Consider the following 12364-nt stretch of genomic DNA (forward strand, 5'->3'; position numbering starts at 1 on the left):
GCAAACTTCTTGCTCTTTAGTGTTTTGTGTATTTTTGGATACTGCAAATCAAATATGAATCCCAATTAGTTTTTGGCTTAAAGCATTTATGTGATTGCTCATAAAATGAGACAACAAATACCTTGTTTCAATGATATTTGACTAAAGATTGTACTTACAGATTGTGGAATTGGCGGCCACAATAAACAAAGAGAACTCTTCAAATGTATTTCTGTCTGTTTATCAAAAAGAACGAGCTGGAGACGAAAAAGGGCTCTGCAGTTTGAACGTTTGACCAAGAGGAAAGCCTGATTCTGGTCATAAAGATATCTGACAAATTTAAACTTGTGTTTTAAATGCTTTTGTTGTCCTGATTTTTTCTAAATAAAGGTATCCCCTTTCTCAGCAGGACTGAACCGTTTGCGTGTTGTTTTTTAACAGTATCTTTTTATGAGGATGGTGATGTCAGCCTGCAGGCCGACTTTTCTCTAAAACGTTGTCCCAAATGACAACTGACATTCTGCGGATATTTCTGTTCCACTGAGCAGGAACCTGTCCGATTGTTTTAAACCCTTCTCCCTGGGATCAAAAGTCTACTTACACAAGACCTTTTCAGTCAATTTTGTCATAAGGTGACATTGTCATGTCTTTATCTTTGCTAAAGTTTGTATCCCTGTACATTTAAAAACCTGCTGCATTTAAAGGGAATCCAAGTGTCGATAAGCTTGGGCCCTATTGTCCTTTATTGGGGTCAAGAAGTTTTGGAATTGCTCCTCTAGATTGGTTCAGCCAGCAGCAGAACAGGCTGCAAGCAGGGCTGTAGTAGTGGGGGGAATCGTGGGAACCACTAACAAAACTTTTTAAAATAATATGTGCTATTGTAATTTGATTGACCCATTTTTCTTTGAAGAACCTTTTGCAATTGGATAGAATTATTTTTTTTAAGCTTCAGTACTTTTCAATAGTATCAAATATTAAAATATCAGAGATTGTATAATTTTAGAATGTGTGGTATCAATTAATGAATCCTTATTTGTATAGCGCCAATTCATAACAAATGTTATCCTAACACTTGACAAAAGAACAGGTAAAAGACCTTCCTTGTCAAAAGGTATTGAAGGAGTAAACGGTTGAAGACCTTAGTGAATTAAAGGGGGGGAGGGGGGTAATAGTAACATCCCAGGGTTGGCTGAGGCTGTGGTGGACAGGCCCAATGTGCGATCTTGTTATGGGGCCGAGAAGCCCTGCCTGCAGAGGCTGCATTAACTACTTTGGAGCTAAATGCTCGGCATCAAAATACGCCCACTGATCATGAATTTCACCAAATGGCAAATTATTGTTTCTTACCTGAGGCTTCGACGGCTCCAAACTATGAAGAAAGTAAGTGGACAAAAGGATCAACAAAGACAGCTTATGAATGACCAACGTTTCGTCATATTTTTGGCAAAAAAATCACAAAGTGCAGAAGATGATATGCATGTTTCTTTATTTCATAAAGAGAAATGGTGTCTAGACAAAAAAAGTCATTTATAGAACACTAGCAATTGAAATGAATGAAAATGGGGTTTGCACAATACCGTATTTACAATGGTTATTAAGTCATTTTAATTCATTAGGGTCATGTAGCATTTAAAAATGATAAAGGTAAGAACTCTTAGTAGAGAATAAGCAAATGACAGCTATTTCAAATTGACAATATTAACACAAAACAGTCGTCTAGAAAAATGAAAGAATAAAACAACAACTTGAACTACAAGCTTAAGAGCTATTACATTAAAAATGATGCACCAAAAATCTACTAATACAATAATCCATAGAATCTGTGTAAAAAGCATGTAGAAAAAACACCTGATGCAGTTTGCTGATACAGTCATTGACCAGTTATGAGAGGTATGAAGGATTTCACAGGTAGATAAGTGTGAGAAAGTCCGCACTGGTGACTCAGGGATGGGGGCCGGGGCCCCTGCATACACTCACTTCATTTGAATGTGAACTATGGCCTCTGCAAGTTCTAAGGCAAATATCGGAGGTGCATGTGTATCCATGCTGACCCATCCCAACAGTTGGATTAAAGACAAGGTGAGGAAACTCATTCTTTGTCTCTTTACCAAGAAGCAGTCCGATTGAAGCGACCATCAGTTTAACATGGCAAACATTTATCAAACATGACATGACACCTATTTGTAAACATTTTCCATTTTCAATGTTACTTAATGATCTCAGCCTGCGCGTTCAACCAGGATACCAGATTTTTTAATTTTTTTTTTTCAATAAAGTTGAGCAATCTGTGAGAAAGGCATGTTTTTGTTCATACGTTTTCTTAAAGAACAACCTTTGGAGTTGAAAAGCCAGTGTTTGTTTCAGAGAAGCAGCAACAAAAAAAAAACAAATCCACAACAAAAAGGTACGAGCATTCAGTTATACATGTCAAGGTATTTAAATCAACCTGTTGTAATGGCATCAGCCGAAAATAAAAAAATGTTTGGCCTGCACAAAGTAACCTGGAGGATTCCTCGAATCTAATAATTAAATGGTTACATTAACTTCAGGTTTTATGCATAGAATTATAAACCACATCGTTTTAAAGCTGCACTAATCGATTTGTATTCAAAATGGATCAGATGACTGTGTGTGTTGTTTGAAGTGAAGAACCAGTTGTTTTTGGTTATTAACCCAGGATATTCTGCCAAATACTGTATGTGAAAAAGTTATTGTATGCTACCAAAGCTGCACCAAACAGCAGAGATACAGAGTTAGCTGCAGCTGGTAAAAATACTGGAGGTGGTGGGTTTGACCAAAAAGAAACCTAAAAGTTTGAGCGAATATTGGACGTACATTCAGGCAGACATAAACACGACTATAAATGAATGTGTATGATGCTTTTAGCTCACTGTGTAAGAAGGAAAATGTTGTGTTTGCTTTTGTAAACTTTAATAGTCAGTAATATGTCAACTTTGTTAATAGCTTGCCCCTAAGTTGCCAAAAATCAATTACTGCAGCTTTAAGTTTCGTTAACAAATCTATTCTGAGGCTCAAACAAATAAAGTTAAATGAAAAGATGAAAAGATAAAAGTCTGCTGCAGAGGGAGATAAAGAGCAGGTTTAAATGCTTGACACCCTGAGACACTAAGGGATCAGTTCACCCAAATGACAAAAATCAGAATTCTTATTTCTGATGGTATCAAACCACACAGAAAGTTTTGGTTTCAGTCTGACATTTTTGTAACCATCCCAACAGACCAGAGGTGAGTGGACATTTGATTAGATTCAACTTTTCATTTGAAACAAAGTCAACAAAAACATGATTATCCAGACCAACAGGGAAAATAAGTAACAGGATCTCAGGACACAAAATATACCAAAGTAATCAGGAACAAGTTTGTAACCATTGAATCAAAAACTATCTGCGTTACTAGATGACTCAAGTACAGAAAACAATGAGGTCCACATGTGAAAATTGTATTTTATAGGTCCGAGTTGATCTCAGAATCCGGACATTAATCTCAGAATATACACTCTAATCTGGTCTCACAGCCTGTATTTTATTTCAGATCTTTTAATTAATTCTCAGAACAGTGTTGATCTCACTGTTATCCACTCTGATCACAAAATGCAGACTTTCCGATTTCAGAATCCAGATCTTAAATCTAAAATCCAGATTTTTACCCCTAAAAAAAGAATTCAAACTGTAAACTCAAACTTTCGTCTTTTCTTTTAAGTCCATCTTTACACCCAGGGTTTGGACGTTACATTTAGAATTTGGTCCTGGTTTCTTATTTTGATTGTTTAAATTCCCTGAATACGTTTAACTCAGAACTTAAAAATAAACTTCCAATGTGGTCCAAATAGGTACTATAGCCAAGAAATGAGTAATAGCTATTTATTTATTTAACTATTTTTAGTCATTTGAGTGAACTGACCCCTTAACCAACAGTGGAATAAAACAATCGAGTAACCCAACATTACCTCGTCTCTTCATTGGAGCCAAAGATGCAAAGAATCGGAGAGCTTAGCGGTCTGGATGAAAAGCTTTTCTGACTGGAGGTTTAGCTTTAATTTGTTTAATTATCTATGCATCTAAGTTCTGTGGGACTCTAAGAGTTTGTTGAGTTGAATTATGAAATAGTTGTTACAGATATTCTGCAGTATGCTAAAACAAGCAAGTGGTCGCTGTCGTATTATGAGGACATCTGAGACATCCAGGGGCCTTTCTGCTACAACACAATATTCATAAATCCATTTTCTCCAGACAGAAAAAAACAACATATATCAGAGTTGATGCTCTCTGATTCAAAACCAGGCTTCCTCAATTTAACATCAAGCTAATAAAAAAGTAAATGAACATAAAACGAGTTGCATAACGTTTGCAGAAATGAAGCCTCTGTAACGTAGACACGTCAGTTCCTCTCTAGTTTTGTTGCTTGAACCTGGTAGAATCTGCACATTAATACTGTAAATACTGTTTAACTTCAGATAAAATGCATACAAGAATGAAAAGATCACAAATAAAAGACGGGCCGAACCACCATTACTGCTCTGCACTCAGGCTGTGCCCCATGTGTGTGTACTCTGTGTGTGTGTGTTGTTCGTGTACGTGTGCATGTGTCCGTGTCTTTGCGGGGTCTATGTACTCTACGAAGTAGGGAAAGGTCTTTTAACAATTTAAAGACAGATTTTTAAAATACACTTAACTCTGTTTGGCTGTATAACAGAAAGAGTCTCACATGTGAGATCATATTTTTAACTACATCTAAAATTTACATCAGTTTAAGTCCGGGGGGGAGGACTTTAAAATGTTTCATCTTAACTTTAAAGCCCAAATCCATGATTAATTCGGCCAAATAATCATTGACATATACAACATTTAGTCACTTTAATGATTCAAAGGACTAACACCTAAAATAAATCAACCGAAACAAAGTGTTACAAAACACACTGCTAGCTAACTAGCACGGCAATCTGATCTTTTTAGATCGCTCTAAGGGGGTTTACAATATTTTTGGGGGGGGAGTATTTACTACAGTACTTTCTTTAAGATTTTTAGAAAACAATGTCTATAAACAACACAATACTTTTGAAGTAGACAAGAGTTGCCTTAAATGTAACATGTCAGTTTCGTTGCTAAGATGTTACTAATTGCTAATCATGGTCAATAATGTTCTGAACATCCCTGAGACAAAGAAACAACAATAGTTCAGCACAAATGAAGAAACATTAGCAAACATGTCTGAAATGCTAGTTAGCTTGTTTTTGGCATGAATGCTTCAACTGTATAATTATTTTGTTTCATACATTTTCTTACAAAAAGTTACTTCAGTGAAAAATTATCATAAATATTATTTTTGTATCAAACTGTTTGTTTTAGGCTTCTTTAAAGCTGCGTTAGCTTTTTTTTAACGACTTGGGGTTTACATTTCTAATAGAAAGTACTGTAGTAAATACTAATTTGTTAAACTTTGGGAACACATTCCTCTAACACATTAACACTATAGCAGAATTGTTTAATGAAAGAGAAGTTTTCTTGCTAATGAAACAGTGGCTAGCCTGTTATTAGCTTCAGCTAGCTACGCTAAGAGGGAGGGCCGTTTTTTTGGATTGGGGCTTTAAAGAGTGATGAATAAAGCTTCACATTCCAATTAAAATCAACCTGCTTTTACACAAAGCAAGCCTCTAGTGAGGGTTGACATAATTCAGCTTGTTTATACATTAAAATACAATTTTAAAAATATCATTTTAAAAGCTCCAGAGAAAAGTCACAAGGCAAACAGAAGCTAGACAAACTAAGACTCATTATAGCTACAGGGAGCATGCATGCACGTCACCAAGCAGGATGTTCAAACAAATGCACAATTAGGGCAAACTGGTTACTATCTTATATGATTGTTACTTAATCGTTTGGACAAACACATACACTGTTTTCACGTCAAATGAAATCTGAATTAGCTTATTCATTTCCTAAAGAAATACAAATATAAGTCGTGAATAATCTTATACTAAAATGTTAGCTTCCTTTTGTGTCTCAGATACATCTTTTTCATAAAGATCATTTATCACATAAACATGATTTTTTCTCTTGAAGTGCCAAATGAAGTGCTCCAGTTTCAGACTTTTAAGGAGCCTGAATTAAAAATAAAGACCCTAATTGAAGTGCTAAACGGCTCTGAGCGCTTGGGGGCGGAAACAAAGTGCCTGAATTTAGTCAATTTTCTTTCTCCTTTTTCTCAAGAGGTGATTATTTTAGGATCAGTTTGAAATTTTTTTTAAGTATCTGTCACTTTTTAGCTTTAGTTGGCAACAGGGAAGAAAACCTTAAAAGGTCTGTACGGTCGTGTACACAAATAGCATCTTTAAATACTGATAAGAAAAAAGATTTTTCTCCAAAAAACACAAGGCAGAACTCGTTTTTTTTTTCACATTTAAAGAGGAGTCAAAGTGGGGAAACAGGAGCTGGCCTGAGCTCAAAAACACGTCTTTGAACGTCTAATTTTTATACATGCATGGGGCTCAAAACTCTGTGTGTTGACGCATGTGTCTGTATGTTCTGTCGTGTGTGTGTCCACATGTGTATTAGAGCTGATTTCCTGAGTTTATGAACACCCGCCGTGACGGGGAGCATTCGATAGGCAGGACAGGAAACAGCAAAGCAAAGATTTTTCCCTTAGAAAAAGGTGCTTGATATAACCCCGGTGAAAAAGAAACATCTAAGCCTCTACCTGTACAAAAATCACTGTTACAGTCATCATGCTCCATACTATGTACATTTCTGCCTAACAAGCACTTGAAAGTCACCATCACAACATCCAAATACAATGGTATTGCTGATGAGTGGGAAATAAAAATAGCCATTTAACCGCCTGCAAAAACCTTTTTTTTTTAACCTTTCAATTCAGTGCTGAGGAAGGCAAAGGAGGAATGTTTTTAGTTACAAAGAAGTTCTCCTGTACAGAAATACAAATGCGAGACGCTTGAAGACATTTTTGCATATGAACATTTTACAGTCTAGCTGCATCCCTCACTTACAGAAAGCTGTATTCTCATTTGTCATGAATTAGGTTGAACATTCAGAGGATTTGTTTTTCTTTCTTTCCTGAGTTTGAATTGCTGTGACGAAAAGGGCCACTGAGATATCTATTGAGAGAAGAACCACAGACAGAGCGCGGGAAGAGAGAAAGAGGTAGAGTAAAGATTGATAGAGACAGAGTGGGAAATAAAAAAGAGCAAATGTGAAAGAAGACAAAAGGCAGGAACAGAGAGACAGAGAGCTGCTGCTGTTTAGGTCCGATGAGGTTTGACTTTGAGTTGTGAACGTTTGGAGAACGGAGCCTCCGCTGCTGCCGGAGCGAGTTTAGCACCATTGTAAGGGTTTGGTGAGAAGTTCCCACTCTGTCATGGTAAGAGGAGAATACCTGGAGAACAGTATTGCTGTTAAGACAACTTTAGTGTCAACCGTTCAAAAAAAAACAAAAAAAACGAAACAGCACAAAAAGACATAAATACAAACAAAGCTTGTTTTTTTTTTTCAGTGAACACTGGCGGAGGCTGACCGTCTCAACAACCCAGAGCGAGGGTTTGTCAGAAGAGTAAAATTAAATAATAAAAAACATCAAAAACAAACACAGAGAACTAATTAGTGCAGTCCTTCCTCGGCTGCTCGTCAGTTGTACATTTGTCAGTCATTTCCTGGCAAAAATCCACCGTCACCGCCTGGTTGGACTTGTCCACGGTCAGCCCGGACTTTGTGTACAAGCTGGCGTCCTGGCCGTCCATTTCTCTGTCCGCCCCGTTCCTGACGGCCGATTCGGGCTCGCTCTCAGAGGGGCCTGGTGACCCGTGGAAGCTCGGCTCCGGTGTGGCCGAGCCTGAGTGGGTGGTGAGGTCGATGCTGGTGGTGGCGTTGTTGGTGGTGAGGCTGAGGGGGGCGGGTTTGGGCTGGTGGGCGGCACTGTTGTTGTGGTTGCTGGTAGTGGAGTTGGCAGGCCGCATCACGGGGCAGTAGTGGTTTAAAGACTGGACCTGCTCGGGGCTCAGCTGCACATCCCTGCACACCTCCTGAGACAGGCAGGAGAAGTTCTCCCACAGCTCACCCATACACGCCTTCAGCTGGTTCCTCTCCGTCAGGAGCTTATCCTTCTCATGCACCTGTAACCAAACACACACAGAAAGTGACCAACTTTTCTACAACAGTAGAAAATAAAGCTCCCATTCACTGTGGTGTTGACTGTGTCTTCAGAGACTCTGCTCTCTCTGCCTGCTTTCTGATTTTTTGGTTGACTCGGGATGTTTCTGGGCGGGGAGTGGATGTGTTTCCCCCAGCTAATGACAGCAGGCAGGTGAGTTTGGGACTGGATACAATTCATTGGACGCCATACAAACTGGTGAATTTGGCCTACTTGGACTTAACAGCAAAGAAGTGAAATACAATCAACGAGGTGAAACGCCACACGGATAAAATTTGTTCCAAAATGAGAATTAACTAAAGGTCGTCCATCTGAAAACACAGAGTTGGCCTCAGCTGTCTGTTGGACAGGCAGGCGTCAAACACCGGTGGTTAGCTTGTGCTAGCGTGCTAATTGATCAGCTTTTCCATTACAACAAATGTAATCTTCCCAGTTAGCTTACAGTGTAGTACAAGCCTCAAATATACAAGCTAACCCTGCAGTGGGCTTGTGCTTCTGGCGGCCATGAGCCCAGGAAGAGGGGCCCAATTTGAAGGACGCATTAACAAACTGCAACAAACATTTCTACTTTTGGTTGAGGAACTTTTGGTTTGTGTCGATTTTGGCGACCCCTGTGGGCACAGAGGTGCTTCTCTCTCTTAATTCATCTTGTCCTGTACATGAGGAAGAAGTGCTATGTGACAACAAATCTTGTGCTGCTCTTATTTAACGGTCAAGTATCGCACATTGTAAATCTTTGCTGTGGTAAATGTTGAATAAGGCTGCATCCGCTGCATCTTATGTATGAAAGATACGTCACAAAAATATATTTTTTTGTGTGGCTAGTACGACAAATTGCAGAGCTGCAGCTTCCCACTCATGGAGATCAGAGGATCCCCTAGTGGTGGGAATGTGCATCATCACATCCTGATGTCCAGAGCTTTATTGATTAGGGGTTTATTGCTGTCCCAGGTTCAGAGTGTTTAATGAAAACATGAAGTCTCACAGACAGATGACATCTGGAGGCAGGTATAGTATTAAATAAAAAACGTCGACTCACAAGCTTCCTGATCTCACACTCCAGGTTCATGATGCAGTCCAGCTTCCTCTTGCGGCAACGCTGCGCGGCGATGCGGTTCTTACTCCGCCGCCTCACGTCGTGGATAAACTCGAGCTGCTCCGAGGTCAGTTTGTGCATTTTCACCAACATTTGGAAGTCGTTCCGTGGAAGATTCGTGATTTGATCTACGGGGAAAGGCAGCTTCACCTGGAACAGACAGATTGACATGTTGTTATTACTGAGCATGAATTGGTCATGCAGTCTAACTTGCACAGAAACATTGGCTAGATTTTGGTACAAAAATGCTGCCAATTTCTTTTAGAATAAAGTTGTTTTTGTTTTTTCTTGAAATAAGAAAATAAGAATGACAAACGCTGAGTTTTTGCTCTGTGACAGCTGCAACAAGAGTAGTTTTTGCCTGTTTGATGCAGGAGAGTTATGCATGGGACCACAAGATGGCAGTAGAGCACTGCTCCGCACACACCACACAGAGCAGGAGTTAGAGAGCGTCTCAACATCCTGCGCCTCATATTTACCATGGAGCACATTTTCAGTCAGAGGGGAAGAAGTGATGCAAGAAAAGAGAGAGAGAGAGCGCGAGAGAGAGAGAGAGTGTCTCTGTCCGTCAGTCCCTCACACCTGGAAATGTGCCAGGATGACAGATTGAGGGGGCAGTGACTTGCCAACCTGCTCCAAATCAGTGTCAGGTGATTTCTGGGGGCATGAATATCTGTACCGGCAACATTCAGAGCTGTCCTCACAGACTGCAGAACAAAAGAACGAGTGGAAGAAATGCAGCAGTGATTTGGAGGAGCAAAGACAGTGCGGTGTGAAATGAGAATAAAGGAAATATGAAGGATGCCATGTGTGTTTATTTGCTCAGTTTGGAAAGCAACAATAAGTCAGGCTCTCTCCCCCAGGTGATGGCAAACCTTATGATAAGCACATCACAGGCAGATCCACCCCAGCGGTATCTGTGTGCACCAGGGAGCCGTCGCTTCAGGCGGGGAGTGAAGCAGTGGAGGAATAACAAAGAGCCAGAGGAAGACAGCCGGAGAGCTTGGCAGAGATGAGAGGAGCTGCAGCTCTCTTCCTCCTCTCCTCTCTCCACTCTTCCTCCCCGTGGCTGCCTCTGGAAGAACAAAGTCAAACAAAGGAGGAAGAGAGGGAGAAAGAGGAGCAAACGATGTGACTCCACAGTGTACCTGGCTGCTCGATGCTCCCAGGAGGCCCTGAGCCGGCAGAGGCTGCAGCAGAGGGAGCTCGGCTCTGTTTGAGCAGCAGACGGTTCACAGGGTGGCTGTGGTGTCACCTGGTATGAGCGCAGCTCTCATGGGGATAAAACAAGGTGCCTACTTATGGTAGAACTGGAATGACTCTGACACTGAGGAGCAAATCTAGATGTCAATCTATCCTTGAAAGAGTAAAATGGCTTGAGTTTCCTCATTAGAGGCTCAGCCCTCTGAGCCGCCAGGAGCCCTCTCTCTCATCTCGGTCTCGACATCTGCATGCAGACGCATGAATAAATGATGGCCCGAGCTTTCAAGGCCACACTCTGCTCTCGCTGCTCTGCCGGGGCATGACAGCTCCAGCCTGAAAAGAGAGGTGCGGGGAAGCTATAAAACATCAGTGCGAGCTGCCAGCTTCGTCTACAGCAGAGCAGGAGATGACTCTGTTTGTGATCACACCGGCTCGTGTACCGTCGTGAGCAGAGGTTTCAGAAGTGTGAGCACTCACTCCACAGGATCTGAACGCAACGGGGAAGGAGACGCTGCGACCTTGTGATGGTTTCTCTCTCCCCCCCTCTTCCACCAGTCACTGGGACGCAGGGGACGGCTAAATTTAGCTGCTCCACTATGAGAAACCAGTTCAGCAGCAGAGCTGGGATGACAGAGTACGCTTCACTGGTGGTCATAAATTCACAGCCAACTGTTCTGGATTTAACATTTCTCCCTCAATTCCTCCTCCTCAGTCTCCCTCTCTCTCTCTGGGTCATTATTCTGTAAATGGGGGACAGAGAGAAAAGTAGGACTCGTCTGTCATCAGGACCAGAGCCATGCTGGGTCTCAGCTCTGACACTGAGCACTGCTAAAACAAATAAGCCGTATTTCACAGTCTCAAAAGCAGGCGGAAGGAGCTATTTATTACAAGAGGAGATCAAGTCAAGTTATAAATATATCATTTCTAATGCTGTTTCTCTTCACAGCTTGAGTCTAGTTGCATCTGTTAGGTCTTCTGGCTCTTCCTGTTTTTTGTTCCTGTAGATTTCTAAAGTAATATCAGGCACAATTTTAATATCATACTCGGAATAATAAAATATAAGTCAACTGTAGCACAGTTAAATGTACATCATGACAGGAGCAGTCTGACATTTAATGAAATATTTGTATTCCTGTTTCAATCACACGAGAAGATCTTTATTTTTTATTCTCTTTTTTTAAATGTCTCCCTTTGTCACAGAGTACTGTTGTCTGGTGTAAAGAACTTCAAATTGCCTTGTTGCTTAAACATGTACATTATTTAACTTGCCTTTGAAAACACAGAAAAAGAGTGACTTGCTTCAACGTCTAAAGACATTCAGCTGCGGCAGCCTGCAGCAGGTGGAGACCTCAGGTGAATCGTGAACTCGATGGATGACCCCGACTTGAAGGGGTCACTGCATGCGATCAGCTGCAGTCGTTTACAAACAAGTTCTGTTTTTTTACCTTAAAGCTAACGAATGCCTCTGTCCGTGTGGAACTTTTCTCTTATCGAATCCGAGGTCCAGAACTTACTGTTCTGTCCTGGGGTAAAAGTAATGACAGTTTTCAAAAAAGATTTATTCACGTCAGATGCACTTAGCGTTTGTGAGGTCATAAGAACGACATAAAAAAAAGCGTAATTCAGAAAAAAGTATCGGAAAAAAGTAAGAATATCTGAAAGAACCAAGTCAGTTGATCAAAAACTGGAAAATAAAGGAGAAAAACAAGTACGTGGAATATTTAATGCAATTAAAATGCATAAATGCATAAATTTCCTGTTTTTTTTTTGGGACCTCAACTTATTCATGTTGTAATATACAAAAGCCATGATGCTTGTCCAACTTATTTTCTCCAGAGCTTGATAACAATCTAATCTCACAAATTTTCTTAGACTCACTCACTTCTCTCATGAATTAACTGCGTAGCTG

The 12364-nt window shown here is 40.4% G+C and overlaps 1 protein-coding gene across 4 annotated transcripts in view; it reads right to left on the reverse strand.

The window, feature by feature from the left end:
• Positions 1 to 1448: 1448 nt before the first annotated feature.
• Positions 1449 to 12364, reverse strand: part of bach2b (BTB and CNC homology 1, basic leucine zipper transcription factor 2b) — a 104187-nt gene continuing 93271 nt past the window's right edge. For all 4 annotated transcript variants that reach the window (XM_061052668.1, XM_061052665.1, XM_061052666.1 and 1 more), the window contains 2 exons: positions 9196 to 9402; positions 1449 to 8118 (listed from right to left, as the gene is read on the reverse strand). In XM_061052668.1, coding sequence (XP_060908651.1) covers positions 7603 to 8118; positions 9196 to 9402 — 723 coding nt within the window. In that variant the 3' untranslated portion in view covers positions 1449 to 7602. The remainder of the gene's footprint in view (positions 8119 to 9195; positions 9403 to 12364) is intronic.

Source organism: Labrus mixtus, chromosome 12, assembly GCF_963584025.1.
Source record: "Labrus mixtus chromosome 12, fLabMix1.1, whole genome shotgun sequence".
NCBI lineage: Eukaryota > Metazoa > Chordata > Actinopteri > Labriformes > Labridae > Labrus > Labrus mixtus.